At 38.4% G+C, this 26070-nt stretch overlaps 1 protein-coding gene across 4 annotated transcripts in view; it reads left to right on the top strand.

Annotated features, from left to right (window-relative positions):
* IDE (insulin degrading enzyme) overlaps window positions 1–26070 on the top strand; it is a 132217-nt gene that overhangs the window by 57692 nt on the left and 48455 nt on the right. For all 4 annotated transcript variants that reach the window (XM_082721936.1, XM_082721933.1, XM_082721934.1 and 1 more), the window contains exons 5-9: window positions 16891–17013; window positions 22426–22538; window positions 23262–23424; window positions 24273–24365; window positions 24791–24882. In XM_082721936.1, coding sequence (XP_082578062.1) covers window positions 16891–17013; window positions 22426–22538; window positions 23262–23424; window positions 24273–24365; window positions 24791–24882 — 584 coding nt within the window. The remainder of the gene's footprint in view (window positions 1–16890; window positions 17014–22425; window positions 22539–23261; window positions 23425–24272; window positions 24366–24790; window positions 24883–26070) is intronic.

Below are 26070 nucleotides of genomic sequence, written 5' to 3'. Positions count from 1 at the left end.
CACATTTCAAAATCATTCCATCCAAACTGTTGTACTTTAAGTCATCTCTCTGGTAGGTTACTTACACCAACAATGCTGCTTTTGTGTAGAACATGTTAGAGCTCATCTTTGAGAGTTGCTTTCTTTTAAATAGCCTCACTGGTGACAAATCATAATCAGCATAATCAGGAAGCAGCCCTAAGTCTTCCAGAAATAAATCCGGTGAATAAGGCCGGTGATATTACTTCTGGTCACAAGCAAGGAACAGTCTTAAAATGTTCTGGAGGAAGGTTTTAGGAGTAATGGGTGAAGAGAAACATTGAATGGTCATTTATGTATGGATGGATTCTGAGGGCATGCTTGTTTTTAATAAACCCCTGACAAGGCTAGGCAGTTAGTAAAGTATGAGGTAAGAGGAACAGTTAAGAGATGACTGAGCCATACTCAGCACAGAAATACAGAAAATGTGATAGATGTAATGCAAATGTCCAGTTACCTTCTTATTTTAGAAGTATAAACTAGGGACGCCTGGGTGGTTCAGTCAATTAAGTGTCCGACTCTGTTTGGGCTTGGGTCCTGATCTCAGGGTCGTGGATCGAGCCTTGCACTGGGCTCCATGTTCAGCAAAGAGATTATTGGAGATATTCTGCCTCTGCCTCTCCCCATACTCATGCAGGCATGCGCGCTAGTATGCGTGCTCTCTCTTTCTAAAATAATATTTTCAAAAAATTGTTTTTAGGGGCGCCTGGGTGGCTCAGTGGATTAAGCCGCTGCCTTTGGCTCAGGTCATGATCTCAGGGTCCTGGGATCGAGCCCCGCATCGGGCTCTTTGCTCAGCGGGAGCCTGCTTCTCTCTCTCTCTCTCTCTGCCTGACTCTCCGCCTACTTGTGATCTTTCTCTCTGTCAAATAAATAAATAAAAAATCTTTAAAAAAAAAATTGTTTTTAAAAGAAGTATAACCTAACACTGAACTTTTTGGAGTAGAGGTTCTGTCCATTTTTAAGGTCACAGATATGTTTGAAAACATGATGGAAGCTGTATACTCTTACTCTAGAAATTACACATATAACATTTTACAGAAGTGATCCTTGAAAAAGAATCCTTTTCAGAAATTCATACTTAGTTTACTTCTTTTCCTTTTATTGACTTCAAATGTTTCTGTGAATGTGGGTCATTTTCTCCATCAAGGGATTAGGACTTATTACATTAATAATAATAATAATATTTAAAATATTAAAATATATTTAAAACTCTTTTAAGGATTTTATTTGACAGAGAGCAAGAGGGAACACAGTCAGGGAGAGTGAGGGAGGAAGAAGCAGGCTTCCCGCTGAGCAGGGAGCCTCATGCAGGCTCGATCCCAGGATTCTGGGATAACGACCTGAGCTGAGGGCAGACGCTTAACAAGTGAGCCACCCATGTGCCCCTAAAACGTTATTATTTAGATAAAGATAACAGGAAAAGCTGACTATTTTTCAAGGAAAAAAGCCAAGCATTGTGTTATTTATTTTTAAGAAAACCTTACAGTAAGATGTTTGTCCTTCATAGTGGTTTTTCATGCTTCAAAATAATATAGATCAGTTGCTTTCAAACTTTTTTGTATACAGCCCACTGTAGAAGCATGTTTTACTTAATAATTCAGAGCATATAGATGAGCGATTATGTAAGCAGCCAAATGAAAGTTTTACCAAATAGTATCTATCTAGTATCTTGGTCCCTCTGTTATATTCTTTATTTTTTTTAAGATTTTATTTATTTATTTGACAGATGGAGATCACAAGTAGGCAGAGAAGCAGGCAGAGAGAGAGGAGGAAGCAGGCTCCCCGCTGAGCAGAGAGCCAGATGTGGGGCTCGATCCCAGGACCCTGAGATCATGACCTGAGCCGAAGGCAGAGGCTTTAACCCACTGAGCCACCCAGGCGCCCCCCTCTGTTATATTCTTTCTTTAAAAAAAAAATTCTGGTCTGTCAGTACATTAAATTTATTTCATCATGGGGCACCTGAGTGGCTCAGTGGGTTAAGCTCTGCCTTCGGCTCAGGTCATGATCTCAGGGTCCTGAGATCAAGCCCCACATTGGGCTCTCTGCTCAGCGGGGAGCGTGCTTCCCCCCTCTTTCTCTGCCTACTTGTGATATCTGTCAAATAAATAAAATCTTCTAAAATTTTTTTATTTCATCATAATAAGTCTCAAACCAAGTGTTATTAGGCATTTTGGTAGACTCAGAAAAAGCATTTGTTAAAGCTCAGCATTTGTTCATGGATAAGAACAGCAAGAGAGTGCATGGGTGGCTCAGTTGATAAAGTATTCTGACTCTTGATTTTTGAATCAGGTCATGATCTCAGGATAATGAGATCAAGACCCACCTTGGGCTCTGCACTGGGTGTGGAGTCTGCTTAAGATTCTCTCTCTCTCAGGTGGCTCAGTGGGTTAAGCCTCTGCCTTCGGCTCAGGTAATGATCTCAGGGTCCTGGGATCGAGTCCCACATTGGACTCTCTGCTCACCAGGGAGCCTGCTTCCTCCTCTCTCTCTCTCTGCCTGCCTCTCTGCCTACTTGTGATCCCTCTCTCTGTCAAATAAATAAATAAAGTCTTTAAAAAAAAAAAAAAGATTCTCTCTCTCTTCCTCTCCCTCTGCCCTCCCTCCCCAGCTTGCGCACATGCGTGTGTGTGTACATGTGTACACATGTGTTCTCTCCAAAACAACAACAGTACTCTTGAGCTGATAAAAACCTGTGTCAAACATAATTAATGATAGCGTTTCAGAAGGATTTCCATTGAAAGGCAAAAACAAAACAGGAATACTGTGTGCTTACTTTTTTGTTTTTTTGTTCAGCTACTATACTATTGTTACTAATTGTTGAAATAAGGGAAGGCATTGTGATATGTAAGAGGTAGAAAGGAAGCAAAAGAAAACTTATTTCGGGGCTACCTGGGTGGCTCAGTGGGTTAAAGCCTCTGCCTTCAGCTCAGGTCATGATCCCAGGGTCCTGGGATCGAGCCCCGCATCGGGCTTTCTGCTCGGCAGGAAGCCTGCTTTATCCTCTCTGTCTCTGCCTGCCTCTCTGCCTACTTGTGATCTCTGTCTGTCAAATACATAAATAAAATCTTTAAAAAAAAAAAAAAAAAAAAAAAAAAAGAAAACTTATTTCATGATTGTTTGCATAAAAGTATTCAAGAAAATCTTCATTTTTTAAAAAAAAGATTTTATTTATTTATTTGACACAGAGAGAGAGAGATCACAAATAGGCAGAGAGGCGGGCAGAGAGAGAGAGTGGGGAAGCAGGCTCCTTGCTGAGCAGAGAGCCCAATGCGGGGCTCGATCCCAGGACCCTGAGACCATGACATGAGATGAAGGCAGAAGCTTAACACAGTGAGCCACCCAGGCACTCCCAAGAAAATCTTTACATCAACCATTAAAAGTAAGATAATTTGTCAAGGTTGCCAAAAGACAAGAAACACTAAAATTGCTTTCTTGTATTATTAGTAATCAGTTAGAAGAATGTTACAGGAAAAGTGGTTTTACTTAGTATAAAAATATCTATAAGGTATTTAAAAATAAATCTAACAAGAGGTGCAAGAAATATATAGTGCTTATGAAAGAATACCTTAGTAAATGGGAAAACAAACCATGTTCATGAATGGGTAAACTCAGTATCACACGGATTTGTGTGAGTTCACCACAAATTTATCTTAATCCAGTGCAGTGCCAGTTGAAAGTCCTAGTTTTGTCTTGTTTTGATTATCTGTTTGAGGAATCTGATAATCTGATTATAAAATTAGTAAGAAAGAGGGGTGCTTGGGTGTGGGAGCTTGGGTCATCATCTCAAGGTTGTGAGATTGAGCCCAATGTCAGGTTCCCCATTTAGCGGGGAATCTGAGATTCTTTATCTCCCTCTCTCTCTGCCCCTTTTGCGGGTGCACATACTCTCTCTCTAAAATAAATAAATCTTAAAAAAAAAAAAAATTAGAGTAAAGGGCCAAGAATAGCAAAGATGCTTTTGAAGAACAACAAAGAAAATCCTAATTCTACCAGATACCAACACTTATTATAAAGTTCTAGTTGTTACCGTAGTGGAATTGGTGCAAGAATACAGAAAAATAACAGATTATAGACCCTAGAAATATACCTATACATATATGGAAATTTGACCCAAGACAGAGGTACATTACAAAAAGATGAAGAAAAGGGAAATTACCTGTATAGAAATAAGTAAAATTAGGTGCTTGTCTCATACCATACACAAAGATAAATTGCAGGTCAATTAGACCTAATTATAGAAAGAAAACTTTACAACTTCTAGAGAAAAATACAGATTTTTTTTTTCATCTTAAGAAAAGTGTTCTTAAAGGGGGAGAAAAAAAGAGAGAGATAAATCAAAAAACAGACAAACTATAGAGAACAAACTGAAGCTGATGGTTATCAGGGGGGAGGTGGGTGGGGATAGGTGAAATAGGTGAAGATGAAGTATACACTTACGAAGAACACTGACTAGTGTACAGAATTATCAAACCACCATACTGTATACCTGAAACTAATACCCTTTATCTTAACAATGCTGGAATTAAAATTTTTTGACGTGTTATTATACACACAAACACAAATCATATCTTCTAGAGATAAAGATAAATTACTTGTTTAAAGATAAATTTGACTTCAGTAAAATTTTAAATTTCTGTTCAGTAGACCTAAAAGCAAAAGATAATCCACATATCCAGTGAAGATATTTGCAAAGCACATAACAGAAAAACTTCTGTAAGTAAATAAGTAAAAGGTAAAAGGGCTCATTAGGGAAATAGCCATGGAATATGAATATGGAGTTAAAAGAAGAGGGTAGTCGAGTAAACTTTAAAAAGATGTTCAAATCAGGGATGCTTGGGTGGCTCAGTGGGTTAAAGCCTCTGCCTTCGGCTCAAGTCATGATCCCAGGATCCTGGGATCGAGCCTTGCATCGGGATCTCTGCTCGGCAGGGAGCCTGCTTCCTCCTTTCTCTCTCTGCCTACTTGTGATCGCTGTCTGTCAAAAGAATAAATAAAATTTAAAAAAAATGTTCAAATCATTAAAATCAGGAAAAAATAAAATAAAAAAATAAAAAATGAAATAAAGAGGGGCCTCTGGGCTGTTGATTTCAGCTCAGGTCTTGACCTCGGGGTTGAGAGTTCAAGCCCTGAGTTGGGCTCCATGCTGGGCATGGAGCCTACTTTAAAAATTAAAAAAAATAAATAGTGTGATACCATTTCACATCTATCAGGTTGGCAACAATAAAAAGTCAGGCAAAACTGAGAATTGTGTTGGTTAGGATATAGAAAAACAGAAACTCATATGCTGTTTTTGGGGAAATAAATTGGTTCATCCATGTCATAAAGCAGTTTAGCAGTATCTAATGAAGTGGTGCCCATGCCCTTTGACCCAAGGAACCCATTTCTTGACATGTACCCTAGAGAAAAACAAGTTTAGTTGTTGTGCACAGGGAAATGTACACAAGAATGGTCAAGAAGCATTTTTTTGAACTAGTAAAAAAGTAGGAAATGACTTAAAATGACTGTCAACAGTTGAATACATTAATACATTTTTGTCTGCAGTGGAATATTCTAGAAAAGTTAAAACGAGTGAAGTAGAGCTCATGTATCGAAACCAAGTAAAGAACAAAATATTTTGAGCAAAATTCAACTTGCAGATTGTGTTTTGTGGGATAGCTTTCTATAAAATCTGAAAACAGGCAGAACAGTACTGCATCTTGTTAATGTCCTTATGTTTATATAATATAGTATAAAATATGCATGTGAATGATTAAACACCAAATTCTTTTTAGTATCTCTGAGAGTGGGGAGAGAGAGACAGGAGGAGAGGCGAGGCAAGACTTCATCTCTGGGAGGAATAATTTTATGACAAAATATAGCAAAACGTGAAGAGTGATAAAACTGGGTAGTAAGTACATAGGTATAAATGGTGTAATTCTGGATGCTTAAGTGTTTATAAATATTTCACAATTTTAAGATTAAAAGAGAAATGAAATATTTCTTTTACCCATTTATCTAACGAAAAGGGGAAAATGAAAGGCTGAGAGGGTAGCACTTCTTAAGATGAGTGGGAGAAAGCCCACTTTTGTGTGTGAAGACTGTTTGTATGTTTACGACTTAAGCTTGTCTGTGTTGAAAGAAATCTGCAGATTACCTGTTTTGTTCTGCTAAGCATTTGGTCTTGTAAACCTTTGTCTAAGCAAGTGGGACAAGCCCTTAAACTGTTGTCCTTTTTCTTGTGTCTTGGGTTCCCATGCTCAGTTCTCACATTCTCAAGATGACATCTGGCAAGTATTTTTCTGTTTGAAGTCAGTTAATCTGTTTGAAAGTTGTTTTCATAGCTACTGTGTGTTAAATCTGTCTCCACACATATGTCTTCATTGAATCCCTGTGTGACTTTCCTAGCCTCAGACTTCAGCCAAGAATCCCACCTCCAACTAGCATATTCCTAGGTGATTTTAAGTTTGGCTTCCAAAGTTGGGCAGTACTCAAGGTAAATATTTCCTCTACCACTGGGCAGCTCAGAGACTCTGGGCAAGTTTCTTACCTTCTGTAAGCCTCAGTTTCCTCCCATATTGGGTTGACATGAGAATTAAATGAAGCTATACATGTAAAGTGGCTAGCAAAATGTCTGGGGACTGTAATAATTTTAAATAAATAACAGTAGTCTTCACAATAATTATATCATAGCTGTGAGAGAGGTCCAAAGTTTGAAAAGGACCTTGCCATGAAAGGTAAGTTGGTCAGCCAGGAGCGACTCCAGAGTAGGTTTGGTGAACTGACTTTCAGGTATTGTGTTCTTTGAGGAATGTTGTTCTCTTGGTGTCCACATGAGCTTTTTACTTCATGTATCGTTACCTGTGCCTTTAGTTTGAGTTCCATGGTTCCTGATAAATTGGATGCCATTTATGGATTTATTCATTCATTTTGCCTCTTCCTGGAATAAAAGCAGGAGCAATTGGATTTTTTAAAGTAGTTTAGAAAAGGAAAGAGAAAACCTTAGTTCTGTGTGTGTGTGGTTTTTTTTTTAAAGATTTATCTATTTATTTATTTGAGAGACAGAGATTACAAATAGGCAGAGAGGCAGGCAGAGAGAGAGGGAGAAGCACACTCCCTGCTAAGCATAGAGCCCGATGTGGGGCTCGATCCCATGACTTGAGCTGAAGGCAGAGGCTTAACCCACTGAGCCACCCATGAGCCCCTAGTTCTCGTTATTTTTCAGTGATCTCTTTCTCTGAACATAACACCACACTCACTGTGCGAACAACTGGATTTATCAGCAGGAAAGGAAATAAAAGAAGGAAATCAAGGAGTGGATGAGGGAAACAAAACAGGCCCTCCTCGTTGTACAGGTGGAGTGAAAGACAAAGTAGGAGGGCACGTGGAAACAGAGGGTGGGGTAGCGCTGTATTTTAGGGATAGGTGCTATTTTTCTTACTTAATTGTTGTTTACTTGAGTACGCTTTGTAGTATGTGCCACAGGATTATAAGAATTTGAGTAGAGTGTTATAAGTTAGCCCAGATGATGTCTGTCTCCCTTAGTTGACAAGTAATTCTTCTCTAACCCCCCTACATGTAAAGTACATTAGAATATGCGAAGAAATGTAGCCAATATCTTTGCACTCAAGGTACTTAGAGTTGAGTTGGAAACTTACGGCAAATCCAGGATTTCACTGGAGAATAATGTTGGGTTTGATTTTCCAGGATCAATATCACTTTTTTCTCTTCCTCTGCACTAAATTTTATTGAGCACTGTGCAAAGTATTTTAAATGGATTATTTAACTTAATTCTTAAAATATCCTTTGTAGATAACGTGGTTATTATTTTCACTTTATAGATGAGTAAACTAACACTTGAGAGGTCAATAAATTGCTTCGTGTCACTCAACTTTTAAGTGCTGGAGCTGTGATACGAACCCAGTGATTAAAAACCCAGCTTTTAATCACTGTTCTATTCTACCTGCTTAGGGTTCCCTGGAATTAAATTTTCCAGGACCTTAGAGGAAATGCAAACTGAATTCTTCTGAAGGGTAGGTAGGATTTTCTTAAGCAGAAGGAAGAGCCATTCAAGAGGAAAAAGAACTAATATTTATTGTATGAGTATTAAATGCCACACACTGGGTGGGCGTTCTGCCTAATATGATTTTACTTAACCTTCACCACCAATACTGAAATTTCCTCATGCCCTTTGACAGAGGCTGAACCGAACTAAGAGAGGGCATGCAGGGAGAGGGGGGGTAGGATGACAATAGAAGTTTGTGTAGGTTACAAGTTTCCATACCAAGTCAGTCTTAAAGCCTGTGTACTCTACCATAATGTTAGCTTGGCCTCCAAAACTGTGACAAGAAGAAAAAACTGTGACTGAGGAATGAACCCAGTATCTTGTAGAGCACAAGACTCAGAATAATTTAGTTATAACAAAAGGCACTTTTCCATAGGAAGAGGAACAGAGCAAGGAAATAGATTAGAATTGAAAAGTATGAAATATAAACCCGAAGGTAATTGACTTCTGATCTTGGGATGATGATAATGACCCAGAATGGGACCCCGATAACAGTTAGTTTTTTACCATTTCTCCCATCTCTCCATCCCTTTCTCCTTTTTATTTTTTTTTTTTTTTAAGATTTTATTTATTTATTTGTCAGAGAGAGAGTGAGCGAGAGCGAGCACAGGCAGATAGAGTGGAAGGCAGAGTCAGAGGGAGAAGCAGGCTCCCTGCAGAGCAAGGAGCCCGATGTGGGACTCGATCCCAGGACGCTGGGATCATGACCTGAGCCGAAGGCAGCTGCCCAACCAACTGAGCCACCCAGGCGTCCCCCTTTCTCCTTTTTAAATGAAGACTTTAAAACCTACAATAGTAGACAGATACTGTAATAAACCCTATGTACGTATCACTCTGCCCCTGGCCAGTCCTGGCTAATCCACATTCCCATTTACCCTCTTGTATTATTTTGAAGAGATCCTAAACATCATATCCTTTTACTCACAAATATTTCAATATATGTCTCTAAAAGATAATGACTCTTTTAACAACAACAAAAATAACACTATCACTAATCTCCAATATCTAGTTTTCAAATTTCTAGTTGTCTCATAAAAATCTATAACTTTTAAAAGTTTATTTGGATTAGGGTCCACATAATGTTGAAATGTTAGTAATTGATAGGGCTTTAAATATCTTTTGGTTTGTAGGTATAGGTTCATCCTTCAACTCCCTCCTCTTAACCCCCTAGAATTTAGTTAATGAAAGATTAAGTTGGTTGCTGTATAGAACTTTTCATAGCCCAGATTTTCCTGCGTGCATCCCAATGATGTAGTTTAACATATTCCTCTGACCTTTGTCACAATTTCCACAAATTGGTAGTTGGGGTGTTTTTGGACAAGAGTTTATAGGTGGTGGTGTGTTCTTCCATCAAGGGGCATATAAAGTCTAGTTGTCTCTCTATTTGTAGTGTCGCAATCATTGATTCTCAGTGCTTCGCCTCCCTAATTCTAATTCGGTTATTTCTCCTCCTATTTGAATAGTAGTTATTATAGGAAAGGCACCCCAACAAATGCTTGATTCATTCCCTTCATTTACAGTTTTCAAAATAATGAGTTGGTTCCCTAGCATCCTTGGATGATGACTATTTGTTTGGACATTACAAATATTTGATATGTTTCAGCCCACTTAGTCATTTAATATTCCCTAAGTTTTTCCAGGATGTTTTTACTGTTTTGTTTTTTTTCCTTGCTAGGATATGTATCTATGGAAAACTAGAAATTTACGGGAATCCAGAACTGGATTAATCAAGTGAACAGGTGCTTTATTAGGGCACTTGTGAGGTTTTCACTTCTAGTCCTGTCTCATAATTTTCATCCTGTACTTGTATGTACTAACCCAGGGGCAGAAGTGCCCTTTTTAATTTTATAGGAAAATTCACATGTGTCTCAAAAGGCCCTAGTCTCTTCCAGGATTTTTAGAAGATTGTTACAGCAGGAAGAAAGAGCTTTTTTAGAAAAAAAGATTTATAATACATTCAATCCTTGAACAGTGTGGGAGTTGCACAGTCCTCTGTCTGAGCCAGCCAGGTGCCCCTCTTGTGTAACTTTTGACTTCCCAAAATCTTATGTGGACCAGAAGCCTTACCAATAACATGAACAATCAGTTAACATGGATTTTATATATTCTATGTGTTGTATACTGTATTCTTAAAGTAAGCCAGAGAAAAGAGAATGTTAAAATCATAAGAAAAAGTACATTTATAGTATTTATTTAATTGTTATTCATTTATACATGTACTGTATTTATTGAAAAAAAGTCTGCATAGGACTGGATCTACGAAGTTCAAACTCATATTCAAGGGTCAAATGTAATTTCAAGTAACTAGCTATAGATAATACTGACTTTTAGAATCTTGGGTTAACAGAGTACATTTAAGATTTTCATGGTTATTACTGTCAACTTGATCTTTCCTTGGAACACCTTATCAGACATGGTTGAAGACAGCTTTAGATTCTAAAACAGATTTCTAAAACTTCAAACTCAGTCTTTCCTATAATGTAAGGAATATATTCCTGGCCCCAGAATTTTCTAGAAAAATAAATTCAGTATTTGTATCTATTAGTTCTGAGTTTGTAAGTTTTTCTCTTTTTAATAGTGTTTAAAGTAGTTGTAGCAGTGAAAGTAGAAGATCATATTTACTGAGCTTTATAGTTTATAAAACCTTTTTCATCTCCATTTTCACTTTTCATCATCTTCATGACAATCCAGGTTAATATTTAATAGTTCTTATCTGACAGAGGCTATTCATTCAATCCTTGAAATCCCGTGAGTTTGGTTCTCTTACTATTCTTAGTTACAAATAAGGAAACTGGGCCTAGTGAGGTTAAGAGACTTGCCTGTGTCTCGCGGCTGGGAGACAGAGGAGTCAGGGATTGAGCCCCAGCTCTTAACAACTGGGCATGTATCCATATTGCCCCTATTTTCCAGATCAAATAAATGACCCCTTGGAGATATTGAGAGACTTTTCCAAGGTTGCTTAATTGATACATGATGGAGTCAGGACAAGAAACCCTGAGTCTCCCATCTGCCAAGCCAGTGCTCTCTTCAGCCCAGAGTGGAAGTGTCCCAGTCAGCAACCCTGATGTCCTCAGTCCACTGCTGGAACTCCCTGGAATGGTAACAGAGCCAGAAAGGTAGGAGTCAGGATTTTGGTAGCAGCATTTCAGTTTGATAGGAATGACCTCACTGAGTTAGCACCAAGTTAGGGCAGTATGTGTCTAGAGATTGAACTGCTTGGTATTTGGTATCCCAGCCATATTCACATTGTTCTCTATGAATTGATTCTTAGATAGAGGAAAGTCATCTAGACCATTTCCTGAGCTTTCTTCTCTACTTCAGTGCCATGGTTTCTATGATATTCTCAGAAACCAGGAGTCCTTCCTACAGTTGACAGCATAACTGTAGCTGCTGTTTATTGTGTGTTTATTTTGTTATACATCAGTTATTCTCCTGAATATGTTAACATTTTTACAGATTCGTTATGTCATAAAAGAGATAAGATCAGAAGCATTTGGCAGGTCATTCTCTACATAGTACTTAAAGATGCAGAGCATTACAAATACAGTGTGAACATCTGATGTTTTTTTCTCCAGTTGCCTTTTCCTCCCTGCTTCTGGGACATAACCACTATCTTAAGTTTGGTGACTGTCAGGTCTCATGTTTTAAAAAAAAAAAAAAAAATCACTAGTAATGTATTTACCTCTAAACATGATGTTTAGAGGTAAACTAAACTAATATAGTCTTTAGTTTTACAAAAATGGTATTTTATTCTGAACAATCTCTGCCACTTGTATTTTTCATTCACCATTATATTTGTAAGTTGGTGAATGTACCTCTGGTGAGTTTTTAAATTTTCATTGCTGCTATTTGACAAATTGATTGTGTCTCTGTTTATGTTTTCCTGTTAATGGAATAGTGCTGCTGTGAGTATTCTCAGATATGTGTCCTTTTGCAGAGTTCTGTAGGGAATTACCGTGTCTTAGGGTATGCCCATCCTCACATTTGGTACATCTGCCAAACTGGTGCTTATAGCAGTTGATTCAGTTCATACTTTCCCTTGCGGTGGCTGAGTTCTTGTTCCCGGGCATCCCTAAATCACAGCTGCTGTCATCAGACTTTCATATTTTTGCTATTTATTGAATGTAAATATTATTCTTAAGCTTTTTTACACGGATTTTTTTTTTTTTCTAATTTGGTATAAACCTACCAATGTCAGAATGGAGACTGAACCTAAGGGGAGTAAAGTAATTTGCTTAAGGTCATGCAACGGAAGCTGGCTGAGGCTGGATGAGATGAGAGCTCTGTGAGCACCAAAGCTGGTACCTGTTTCTCTGCAGTTCTCTGCCTAAGGGTCTTGCCACCAACACTAGCAGAACCCAGTTGATTTAAGGACTAATTACGGAGTTCTGTGCTTTAGGTCCTGCTTGTCCTTTCATTTTCTTGTCTCATTGTTTCTTGAGAAATTCCATCAGCTAGCCTTCCTGTTTTTAGTAAACTCTTTTAAAGGATTTGTTATAAAAGGATTAATAAACTTAACAGTGAGCCTGATTCTTTGGCCCATTTGTTTTTTTGGATTTTTAAAATTATTACAGGCATACCTGGGTGGCTCAGTCTGTTAAGCATCTGCCTTCGGCTCAGGTAGTGATCTCAGGGTCCGGGGATCGAGCCTGTGTTGTGCTCCCTGCTTAGTGGGGTGTCTGCTTCTCCCTCTCCCTCTTTGTTCACTCTCTCTCTCAAGTAAATAAATAAAAAGATTTCTAAAATTATTATTATAAAACAGTACCCATTTATTAGCTCCTAGTTTTGTAGGTCTGAAGTCTGGCATGGCATGGGATGGAATTCTCTGCTCAGGGTATCACAAGGCTGAAATCAAGATATTGACTACATAAAATGCCCACCTGGGAGAAACATCTTCCAAGGTTATTCTTAACCATAGGCAAAATTCAGTACCTTTTAGCCATAAGACTGAGATCACCATTTCCATGCTGGCTGTCAACCAGGGGCTGCTCTGAGCTCCTAAATGTCACCTGTATTCCTTGCTACACGGTCCTGTAGCCATGATGGTATGCTGGTCAGTTCTTTCTTATTCTTTGAATCTTTGACTTCTTCCTGTGCCACTTGCCAAGAAAAATGCTTTGTATGTATGTATTGATTTATTATTTAAAGAATTTTTTTGGTTGGCTCATCATACCTAGTATCCATGTTTCTCTGTCAATGGATTGAGAGCTGACTATCCTGATCCCGAGATAGTTATAGTGGAGAACCCCTTCCTCTTTCTGATTCAGGTACCTCGGAGGACATGGAGCTGCCATGCTGGGCTGTGTTCCCAAGTGGACTGTAATTTCCTTCTGTCATCGTGTAATAGGAAAGATGAAAACATCTAGGCAGCAAAGAATATGTAGATTGATGGAATAGTTATCTATTTATGGCTTAAAAGCCATTTTTCAGAGCAAATGTGACTGAGCTTCTCTTCAGCAGTTTGGCCAGAGGTCCCATATCATTAGATATAGGACCTCAGGTGAGCTACATTGTTGTTGACAATGATTCCTTTGGCTCTTTGTTCCTTTTAACTTCGTGTTGTAAAGTATAGCAAATATGCATAAGCCTGTGTGTGGTTCTGATCAATTATTCTTGTTATTCTTACTTTTGTTGCTATTTGAAGAATCAAGTAAATGAATGTTCTGCTGTTATTTATATATGAATCACTGAATTTTCAAAAACTGAGCACACCATGGAACAAGTGAAGAAACAGAGCATTACCTGCACCTCCCTAGTCCTCTTTGTGCCCTTTTGTAGTCACTGTCCATCCCCTAAGGGTAACCTCTGTCTGACTTCTAGTAACCCAGGTTAGTTTTGCCTGTTTTTATGCTTTATATAAATGAAATGAAAAACTGTATTCTTTTTTTTTTTTAAAGATTTTATTAATTTATTTGACAGAGAGAAAGATCATAAGTAGGCGGAGAGTCAGACAGAGAGAGAGGAGGAAGCAGGCTCCCGCTGAGCAAAGAGCCTGATGCGGGGCTCGATCCCAGGACACTGAGATCATGACCTGAGCCGAAGGCAGCGGCTTAATCCACTGAGCCACCCAGGCGCCCCGAAAAACTGTATTCTTTTGTGTTTGACTTCTCCCACTCTACCTTGAGGTTGTGAACTTTGTTCACACTGTTGCATAGAAACAGTGGATTATTCATTCTCTTTGCTAGTCTCGTATTCTGTCGCAGTTCTTTTGCTCATTTTAATACAGCACCGTCAGTGTTTTGCCATAATCTGTGGTCTAGTGTGTTTGGCGTATGTTCCTACTGTATCTCTATTTTTATTTATATTTATTTATTTATTGAGATTTATTTATTTTAGAAAGAGTATGAGCATGTGAGCAGGCACATGTGGGCACAGGGGGAGGGGCAGAGGCAGAGGGAAAGAAGCAAATTCCCTACCGAGCACAGAGCCACAACCCCAAGACTGTGACCAGAGCTGAAACCAAGAGTCAGATGCTCAGTTGACTGACCCATCCAGGTGCCCCATCTCTTATTATTATTATTATTTTTAAAGATTTTATTTATTTGACAGAGAGAGATCACAGGTAGGCAGAGAGGCGGGCGGAAGGGAAGCAGGCTCCCTGCTGAGCAGAGAGCCTGATGCAGGACTCGATCCCAGGACCCTGAGATCATGACCTGAGCTGAAGACAGCCTTAACCCACTGAGCCACCCAGGCGCCCCCCATCTCTTATTTTTAAAATGGCCTAAAGATGAAAGAATAGGGACTAGAATGGTAGGATATTCAGGTACATTGAAGTTAAAGTCGGATGTTCTAGAGCTGGCTAACCTGATGGAACTTTTATGTTCTAGATGGAGGGAGGCCATGATCTTGGTCTTCATAAGCTTTGATCTGAGGGTTGTTTTTTTTAAACCGAGAATATTGACATGATTGTGAGTAGGCAGATCAGATCACATTTAGACTAAAATTCTGGTTTTGATCTCACACTATGACATTTATAGTCTGATGAAATAAAACTTAATTTCTCCAAACTTGAGTGTCCCGGTATCATTTAGTTCACATATTATAGAAATCTGAGCTTCACAGTCTAAATGACTAAGGAAACTGTAATGACTAGTACCCTCTGGAATTGAGGCTTTTGCATCTTCGGTTAGTAGAAAAGGAAGACACCATCAGTATGCAAGTTTTACCTTAATATGAGAGAACTTCAGATCATTACCCAGCAAAAAGTGCTTTTTCTTCTAGGTACTTTTTTTTTAAAGATCATATTTATTTATTTGTGAGAGAGAGTGAGAACAAGAAGGGGGCAGAGGTATAGAGAGAGGGAGAAGCCGGCTCTCCACAGAGCAGGGAGCCCAGTGTGGGACTGGGTCCCAGGACCCTGGGATTATGACCTGAGCTGAAGGCAGATGCTTAACCGATGGAGCCACCCAGGCGCCCCTCTTCTGGATACTTTTAAGAGCACTTGAGTCCCTCAGATAGAGTGAGGGGATGTCTCAGGACCCCAAGTAGAGCAAATCTGGAATTGAATTTAAGTAATTTCTTAAATAAGAAACTGAAAGGACTGGTTAAGAACCTGAAAACTTGACTAAAAAGCTACTGCTAGTGAATATTGAGTACATTTGATTGCTTTGTGACTAGAAAAAGTTTAATAAGCACATTGTTAGACTGTTGCTTGCACACACTCTCCTCTAGATCTGTGGATTCAAACATTGAGGCATGGCACCTTGGCTCAGGACTATGCAGCCATACAGCGCTAAAGACTGGATATAAGAGCGCCATCTGGTGTTTCTCTGTAGATACCCAAGTTAATGAAAGGGACTCTTCCAATGCCAGTTCAGCATAGCCATTATAATGGCCCAAGGAAAGAAAATATATAAAGAATGTTTTTTTTTTTAAGGATTTTATTTATTTATTTGACAAAGGGATAGCACAAGTAGGCAGAGTGGCAAGGAGAGGGAGAAGCTGAGCAGGGAGCCAATCCCAGGACCCTGGATGACCTAAGCTGCAGACAGACACTTAACTGACTGAGCCACCCAGGCGCCCCAAGAATGTGTTCTCTGCAGATGAAAGCAGCCCATTTAGTAGTGTAAGAAGGAACAACAATTAAAGTTGTTATACAAAAATTTTAGGATATTTCTAGTCAAGATGCTATTTTGGGGGAGACTCCAATCACTAGAATTCTCTGAGTTCCTAAATGTCAGGATTTTTATTAGAAATGTAGTACTTAGAGATTGTGACCATTTGCTTTTGACTTGCCTAGTTCACTGTAATTGAGTTATTACATGTTGTAAGAGATCTCCGTGGTTCATATATATATATGCACATTGCTTGAGACTTATAAAAATAGCATTGCATCCTATTTTTACCAGTCTAGATCAAATCCATGAGAATTCACATCACAAATTTAATGTTACAGCCAAGAATAGTACATTTCTTTCCACAAGTAACTTGGCAAGTTCCAAAAAGATCCCTTAGTGACTTTCTTCAATTAATTATGAAGCACATAGGGAATTGGAAATTAAAGTAAGTGTGAATGGAGGCCATGTAGATCTCATTTTGTCCTTTAAGTGCTCATAATACCTACTATCTCATAGGGATTTTAAGGTGTATAATTTTCATAAAGCCCTTTAAGTTCCTAAGGGGACACTCTCTGTGGTTTAAAATGTTATTAATTTGTATTCTTCTTTCCTGTGTATCCAGCTTACATTCAGACATATTAACTAATCATTATGTGTGTTAGTTAGATCTCTGTTTTTTAAGTTTACTTTATAGCAATGTCCATAACAATCCCATAACTTTAAAGTTCACATATTTTTCTTTTTCTAAAAAATGTTTTTCTTCCTTTTCAGGTAACAAATATACTTTAGAGACTAGACCAAACCAAGAAGGCATTGATGTCAGACAGGAGCTACTGAAATTCCATTCTACTTATTATTCATCCAACTTAATGGCTATTTGTGTGTTAGGTCGAGGTAAGAATCCTTAAAATTTTCCATAGAATTGGATAATCTTAGTTTTCCATTTGACTCTTTCAAAGTATTGGGAAAAGAATATACAGCCTTTATCTACAGAGAGGCTTTTGAAAATGATCTTGTTGGAGAATATGTGGAGGGGAATTTTGTTTTTAACTCTGTATTCTAAAAAGGAGTATAGATGCTTTAAAATGGAGACCTGAGAAAAATATATAGTAGGCCCTATATATAAAAAAAAATAGTAGGTTCTATAAACATATAAAAGCAAAGAAAGGAAGTATAAACAGATTAATAGATTTGACCTTGTAGCAATTCAGAAAACTAGGAATAGGATTAAAAGGCAGGTATATGTGCTGCGGAAGCGAGCACGATTAAAAGGCAGGTAAAGGGTGGGGGGAATCAGATGATGGTACACTGGAAAAATGATTTGGAATATAAATAAAGGTTTAAAGGTTTGACTATTTTCTTATTTTTTAATTTTATTTTTTTAAGATTTAATTTTAATTCCAGTTGGTTAATATACAGTGTTATATTAGTTTCAGGTGTACAATATACTGATTCAACAATTCTGTACATTACCCAGTGCTCATCATGACAAAAGTGTGTTCCATAATCCCCATCACCTATTCCATCCATCCCCTCAATTTACCCTCTGGTAACCATCAGTGTGTGTTTCTTTGTCTCTCTCCTTCCCTGCCCCCTTGTTTTGTTTCTTAAATTCCACATAAGAATGAAAAACAATCAGAGGGGTTTGAAGTGGTGGGGGATGGGAGGTTGGGGGGACCAGGTGGTGGGTATTAGAGAGGGCACGGATTGCAGGGAGCACTGGGTGTGGTGCAAAAATAATGAATACTGTTAACGCTGAAAAAAAAAAAAGAATGAAATCATATAGTATTGGTCTTTCTCTGACTGACTTATTTCCCTTAGCATTATGCTGTCTAGCTCTGTCAGTGTTGTTGCAGATGGTAAGATTTCATTCTTTTTTATGGATAAGTAATATAATCCATTTTCTCTCTCTCTGTTTCTCTCTCTCTATATCACATCTTTATTCATTCATTTGTTTGTGGATACTTTGGTACTTCCACATAAAGGTTTGACTTTTTAAATGCAAATTAAGTAAAACAATGTACTGTTTCCTCCTGTTAAATTACCATAATTTTGTTTTTGTTTTAAGTAATACTCATTATGGAGGAGCAGTGCCCTTTTTGTATTGGTGATGGTGTATACAATTTATGCAGTTGTTCTAGACTTTCTGGAGAACAGATTAACAAGGTGTATCACCCTTAAAAAGTTTGTTTTTACTTCTAGAAATGCAGTCTAAGGAAATAACCAGAGTTGTTCAAAAAGTGGATGTACTAGGATATTTCTGTCAGTATAGTATTAGTGAAAAGTTAGAAATGATCTGATTGTTCAACTAATGGAAGATAGGTTAAATAATGATGTTATAGCTATGTAATATGGCATCTTATAGAAAACTGTATGTCTTCTCCCTCTTTCTGTTCTCCTTCCTGCTTTATTTTTCTTTACAACATTTATTATCACTGAAATATTAAATATTTCTTTATCATTGTCCACCATACCAGAAAGTAATGTACTTGAGAATAGAAGCTATTCTGTTCACTGCTTTGTCCCCAGTGCCTGAGTTAGTGCTTTACACATTATAGGCACATGTTAAATATATACTGAATGAATAAATAATATTATGACAGTGTTTCAATAACATGGGAAAATATTCTTAATATGTCCAATAGAAAGCAAAAGCACTCTATAAAAACAATGTGCTATATGGTCTTTTTGGGGATTTATAAAAACTTATAATAGACATATATAGTATAGACATAAGACAAAATAGAAAAACATATACTAGAAATGTAATGTGATATAGTAGTTGGGAATCATGCTCTAGACTCCTCCAACTTGAGTTTGAATTCCAGATATACCACCTACTTAGCTGTGCAGCCTTGAGCTAACAGACTTTTCAGATCTCTGAACTCTAGTTTTTACATTTTTAAAATGGAGGTGTGCTACCTCACAAGCTGTTATGAGGTTTAATCAGGGTAACGCGGAAGTATTTAGCATGGTGCGTGGCACACAGCAAATGCTCCATAAACGGTAGCTGCTTTTAGCATCCTGTAATCCTGAGATTATGAGCAACTTTTGTTTCCTTCCTTTTGCATTTGTTGTTCGTTTTCTACTTTTGGCAAATGTTACATTTGTAAGTAGAAAATAAACAACTATATATATTTTAAGTTGGTAATAGGAACCAGGATATAAAATGGGTCCAAGGAGTGAAGGCAATAAAATAAAAGGAGTCTGTAACTCTGTGTGCTTGCTAACAGTAGCTAGTTCTAGAATGTTAAATAACCCTGGGTATTTAGAGCCTAGTCCTGGGAATATTTTTATCTGTGTTGTGTTGAAATAAAAAACACTTGATTTCAGTAAGCACTTACTGGGCAAGTGATAATGACAACAGATGAATCATCCAGGAGGCCTGCCTTCCTTGTTCCCTGTTTATTGGAAGTGACAGAGCAAGTGTCTAAAAGAAACAGATGTTTCAGTTTCCTGATTGCATACACACCACTCTCCTAGTGGGACTGACCTGCGCTCAGTTCAGTATACTTGATGAGGGCCTGGGAGAGGTGTCCTTGCAGTACAAGAGGTGTGAGGAGGAAACAGGAATTCTCAGGTTTAATAGAAAATCCGCTCTTTCTTTAGGATGAGGGGAAGAGAAAGAGTAACCATGTGGAAGGATCTCTATCACAAAGGGACAGAAAGGTTTTTCTCTGTTCTCCCACGGGACCATCCTTCTAGTTGTGACAGCACTAATTACCTGGAAGCTTGGCAAATAGGTAACTATCAAGTACAGACCCTGGGATTGCCAAGTCCTCTTGATGTCACGATGAAAGGGACTTGCTTCGATGTCCCGTAGTGCACTGCAGAGGGGAAAAGACAGACTGCGGTATCATAGAGCTGCTTTACCTTTAAAAAGCTACACTGTGAACTTAACGCTTTCAGGGTAGAAATACCTGAAAGGCTCACCAGGGAGAACCTTGCCCTAAAGAGCCTCGCTCTTGCCAGCCCCTCAGGCTGGTAAAGCTTTGTATACTGCCCACCTTGTTCCAAGTCACATGTTCCATCTGTGCATAAAGATACGCCTGCTGTCTCTTGCTCCAGATACACTTACTCCATTCCTGAGCTTCCTTGTCATATAACGAGTAGCCGCTGGTCTGCCTTGTACTGGGTTCTGGACAATTTGAGGTCCTGTGTACATGTCAGGAAAAATAGAAGTAAAGGGGCACCTGGGTGGCTCAGTGGGTTAAAGCCTCTGCCTTCGGCTCAGGTCTTGATCCCAGGGTCCTGGGATCGAGCCCTGCATTGGGCTCTCTGCTCCACGGGGAGCCTGCTTCCTCCTCTCTCTCTGCCTGCCTCTCTCTGCCTACTTGTGATCTCTGTCTAATAAATAAATAAAATCTTAAAAAAAAAAGAAGTAAAAATATGTACATTTAATATGTGAAGTACAAATGCTCATATTCATAAGCCTAAAGGAGAATTTCATACTATATAAAGGCAAATCTCAAGTAGTGATTAAGTGTTCTCTTAAAAAGTTCATGGAAAAGTTCAAAATGGGTTACAGAATACTGAGGGAAATTTCTCTCTTGATCCAGATGCTTCCTGACAGTAACAGGTGATTTGAATATTTATACCATATATAAATACCCTCTTCTTGAGGAGACAGAATCAAGGTGAGTGGTTATCTTGTTTATTAAAAGATAACCTTTTAGGCACCTGGCTGGCTCAGTCAGAGCATGTCACTCTTGATCTCAGGTTCCATGAGTTCAAGCCCCATGTTGGACATACAGATTACTTAAAAAGAAAACAACAACAACAAAAAACCCAGTCCTTTTTCTACTTTTTAATTTTTTGAATGATAGAAATACGTATACGCAGAAAAAAATTTACTCCATGTAGAAAGATATAAAGTAGAAATCAAGTTTTTCTCTTTCCTCCCATCCTGTGATAACAGTGCCCTCTTCTCAAAAATCTCACCTTAAGTCATTTTTGTTATACTTCCAAAAGTGGGATTTTGTTAATATACTCAACACGTAAGTATGCCTGTTAAAAAAAATTGAGATTGCCTGCCATTTTCACTTAATAGAGCTTTAAGATATTTTTGTACCAGCCCATAGAGATCTCTCCCTTATTAATGACTGCATAAAATTCTAATGTATAGGCATTTAATAATATTCACATACTCATAGATGTTAAGGTCATCTCTAGTTTTTGTTATAAAAAAATGCTGCAGTGAACATATCATACATCTCTATAAACTTTTCAAGTATAACTCTTTATAAAAGAATATAGGTAAGTGATAACAGAATAACTTCAAGTGGCCATTTCATTCTAACAGTAATTACAAACCTTTGAATGGGTTTGGCACATTATGATACAGAACCATATAATGTTAGACCTCGGAAGAGACTTGTGATCATCTCCCCCAGTGTTCTCATTTTATAGAGCCTGAAGTGGTTAACCAGGGTTGTCCAGGTAGTCAGTTGATATGGTTGGTGAAGCCAGGGTTAGGATCCAAGTTGTCTAGTCTCCCCACCCAGGACTCTTTTCACTATTTTGTACTCTTTCCCACAGAATCACTCACAAGCTCTAAAATTTTTTTTTTTAAAGATTTTATTTATTTATTTGACAGAGAGAGAGATTATAAGTCAGCGGAGAGTCAGGCAGAGAGAGAGAGAGAGAGAGAGAGAAGCAGGCTCCCGCTGAGCAAAGAGCCCGATGCGGGGCTCGATCCCAGGACACTGAGATCATGACCTGAGCCAAAGGCAGCGGCCCAATCCACTGAGCCACCCAGGCGCCCCACAAGCTCTAAAATTTGACTTTTAACAATGGACTTAGACTGTGTCTGTTTATAAAGTGTATGCTACCACCTATCAGCTAATGGTTTAGTATGTGCCTGTTGGCAGTTGTAGATCAAATAATTTTCCAAATGCAGACAACTCTTCTTTTACTGTTTTAATACACGTTTTAAATTTATTGCAAGACAACATTTGTAAAACAGTTTTTAAACCGTAAAAGAGCTAGACATGTGTGAGGTATAGTTATCGGTATGGCTCAGCTTTAGAAGTCGCACAGGCACTGACGGGATTGAGCAGAGTGCTTCAATTTCATCAGGTGCAGCTTTAAAAAAAATCGTAGGTTTTCTTTTTAATAGTCTGGAGGTTTTTCAGGAGATCTTAAGGTTTTGTTTAGCTTTACTGAGATATGATTGACATGTAACATTGGATAAGTTTAAGGTATACAATATAGTAATTTTATATATGTATAAAAGATCCTATGGTTTTAAATACTGCCTGTCATGTTACGAGTAGTTTAAGTTCTATTTTCATTATTTTCTTACAGAATCTTTAGACGACCTAACTGATCTGGTGGTAAAGTTATTTTCTGAAGTTGAGAACAAAAATGTCCCACTGCCAGAATTTCCTGAACACCCTTTCCAAGAGGAACATCTTAAAGTAAGTGCATGTATTTCTGTTATTTTTTCTTTTTAAATTCAGGATCATAATATATGCCAGTTTACTAAAGAGTAGATGAACAATTTTGGAAGTTTTATTTATTCAGATTTTTTTCATCCTTTTTTTTTTTAAGGATTTAATTAATCTATTTTGAGAGAGAGAGAAAATGAGTGGTGGGGAAAGGCGGACAGGGAGAGAGAGAGAAGCAGACTCCCCACTGAGCAGAAAGACCAATGTGGGGTTCGATCCCAGGACCCAGAGACCATGACCCGAGTTGAAGGCAGACACCCAACTGACTGAACCACTAAGGCACCCCTTTTTATACAGTTTTTAATATTTGTTTTGATAATTGAATCAGTTTCACATTTATTAAGGATATGTATCACCAAAGAGATCTCGATATAAATCCGATCTTTGCATACTAAAAGTAGTTTTGGTAGTTAGAGCCTTGCTAAATTGTAGAGGCTGTTCTCCAGTGACAGAGGCAAGCATATTGAGCCGCATGGCCGAGGGGACCAGACATGGGCTGTATACCAACTGTAATGAAAGTCCATTTAGAAAGAGCCCAAGCCAATTACTGTTTGTGGTCAGTACAGTTTTCTGTGGGGCAATTGGTTCTCTTGAATTTGGGATTTTTCCATGAAAATCTGTATTCTTCATAGTTCATAAATATTTTATTCAGTAGGAGTTGATATTGCTAATCTTTCTTGATTTTTTTTCTAGCAACTTTACAAAATAGTACCCATTAAGGACATTAGGAATCTTTACGTGACTTTTCCCATACCTGACCTTCAGAAATACTACAAATCAAATCCTGGCCATTATCTTGGTCATCTCATTGGTCATGAAGGTCCTGGAAGTCTGTTATCAGAACTTAAATCTAAAGGTAAGTCTTTTGAGTACCAGCTTCTGAGGGTAGTACCCCACATCCTTTTACTCTGGCTCTCATTTTCTCCTAGATTTTTTTGTGTGAAGGAACATATTTGGATGAGACAGTTTTGGGTTTATGGAAGAGTGAGGTGGGGTTGCTAGTGTGCTTTTGATTTTTTGCTCTGGGTTCTCCCCCTGCCGCCATAATTTGTTTTACTCTTCAGTATTGTGCAGCGAGGTTTAGACTTTTCAAGAGATTGTGCTACATGTTTTAAATAACAGACAGGTTTGGGGGGCCTGGGTGGCTCAGGGGGTTAAGCTTCTGCCTTTGGCTCAGGTCATGATCCCAGGGTCCTGGGATCGAGCCCCACATCGGGCTCCCTACTTAGCAGGGAGCCTCCTTCCCCCCTCTCTCTCTGCCTGCCTCTCTGCCTACTTGTGATCTCTGTTTGTCAAATAAATAAATAAGTAAAATCTTAAAAAAGTTTCAAAAGTAAAAGCTCACGTTGGTATTGTTTATCATCTCTGTGGAATAACAGTACACATTATTTATTGGCCTGCTCTTAACCCATCAGACCAGAGGTTGTACAAGGATCTAATTAGTAGGTGATTTCCACGGCCCCTCTCAGCTCAGGCTCTTCTTTTATGACTTGAAGAGTCCTGAGGAAACCTCCCAACCCAAAAAAATCCCTTCAGTCTTCCACAGTGTCCGAAACAGTTTTTCTGAACCAATTTTTTCTGCTCTTTTGTGCAAATGGTCCATTCTAATATCTTGGGAACTTATAGTATAAATTAAAAAAAAATTCTTTATCTTAAAGGAAGCCACACATACAAGCCTGTTTTGATTTCCTTTGAATTTTACAGGCTGGGTAAATACTCTTGTTGGTGGACAGAAGGAAGGAGCCCGAGGTTTTATGTTTTTTATCATTAATGTGGACCTGACTGAGGAAGGATTATGTAAGTATTGACCTGTTTTTTAATGAAAATTGACTTCTTATGATAAATTCTTAAAGATTTCTTAATGCTGTGGATCTGTTTTATGTAGTAAAGCCGTAAAGCCTTTAATTCATACAATTCATCCATTGTATTTTTCATGTGCAGCTTGGCCTTCATTTCATGGATGCTTTTTTCCTCCTTAACAACCTGTCATTATGTTACATTTATGAAATGTGTCCTTGGCCTTTCGTCGGCTCATTAACTTCCCCAAAGTCCCTTCTTTCCCATGTCCTAGAGCCTGGAGGGCCATGTGTGTGGAACCCTAAAACCAGTGTCAGGGAGGTGAGGACTCCATTTCTACCTACCTGACTTTACCTTAGGAGTGCGCTCACTGCTTTGAAGGATACAAGGACTGAATGGTTTTTAAGTGTGCCCCTTTCTTCCAGTACACGTTGAAGATATAATTTTGCACATGTTTCAGTACATTCAGAAGTTACGTGCAGAAGGACCTCAAGAATGGGTTTTCCAAGAGTGCAAGGTAATTTTGTTTCACCAAAATTTTTCTTAAGGAAATTTTTTCAGGAAACGTATATATGTGAATTAATTTAAATTTAAAGCCCAATGAAACTTTTAAAGTTTTTGGGTTTTTTGTTGTTGTTTTTGTTGTTGTTATTTAAACTCTAAAATCTTGCAATGCATAATAGCTTTAGTTAAAGCTTAGTTGTACTACTCTGATTGGCTACCTGGGGCACAATTAGGGCTAAGGCATCAAGTAACTTTTTTTCGGAGGGAAAAAGGGACAGAACTTTTGTTCTGTCCCTCAGAACAAAACCAGCAGTTTCAGGGCATACCTTAGTGTATGCCAAAAGCTTCATGAGCCTCTGTCATTTTCAGATCTGCTGATAAAAATCTACAGTGAACTTTCAAAGAAATTGTGAATTTTTTTTATATGATTATGTTCTTAAAAGTGCTTTTTTTGTTGTATGTTTGGAAAAGCCTGGCTATCTCTTACTATTTTTTAATAAAGCAGATGTTCTCTTTCAGAATTTTACTATTATTACTTTATTTTTAAAGTTCAATTTATTTGAGAGAGAGTGTGCACAGGGCAGAGGGACAGCGGGAAGGGCAGTGTTGAAGCAGACACAGGGCTCGATCCCACAACCCTGAGACATGACCTGAGCCAAGACCAGGAGTTGGACATTCAACCACCCGTGCCACCCAGGTGTCCCTGTCAGAATTTTAAAGCCTTCTTTAAAATGTTTTTTAGAAATATGTGCTTTATATTTAAGACTTATTGAGATTCTGAAATGTAATTTTTAAGATGAGAGAAACTGGGCGCCTAGGTGGCTCGGTGGATTAAGCCTCTACCTTCGACTCAGGTCATGATCTCGAGTCCCGCATTAGGCTCTCTGCTCAGCGAGGAGCCTGCTTCCCCCTCTCCCTCTGTCTGCCTCTCTACTTACTTGTGATCTCTCTCTCTCTCTCTTTCTGTCAAATTAAAAAAATGAATAAACAAAAAGAGAGAAATCCTGTTTTTGTGTGTGTGTGTGTGTGTGTTTTTCAAGATTTTCTTTATTTGAGAGAGAGAGTGAGTGAGAGCACAAGTGGGGGAGCAGCAGGCAGAGGGAGAAGCAGGATCCCCGCTGAGCAGGGAGCCTGTATGTGGGACTCGATCCCAGGACTCTGGGATCATAACCTGAGCCAAAGGCAGCCGCTTAACCAACTG

Source organism: Mustela nivalis (assembly GCF_964662115.1).
Source record: "Mustela nivalis genome assembly, chromosome: 2".
NCBI lineage: Eukaryota > Metazoa > Chordata > Mammalia > Carnivora > Mustelidae > Mustela > Mustela nivalis.
The sequence above is the reverse complement of the archived record's forward strand: the minus strand, read 5'-3'. Positions and strand labels throughout refer to the sequence as shown.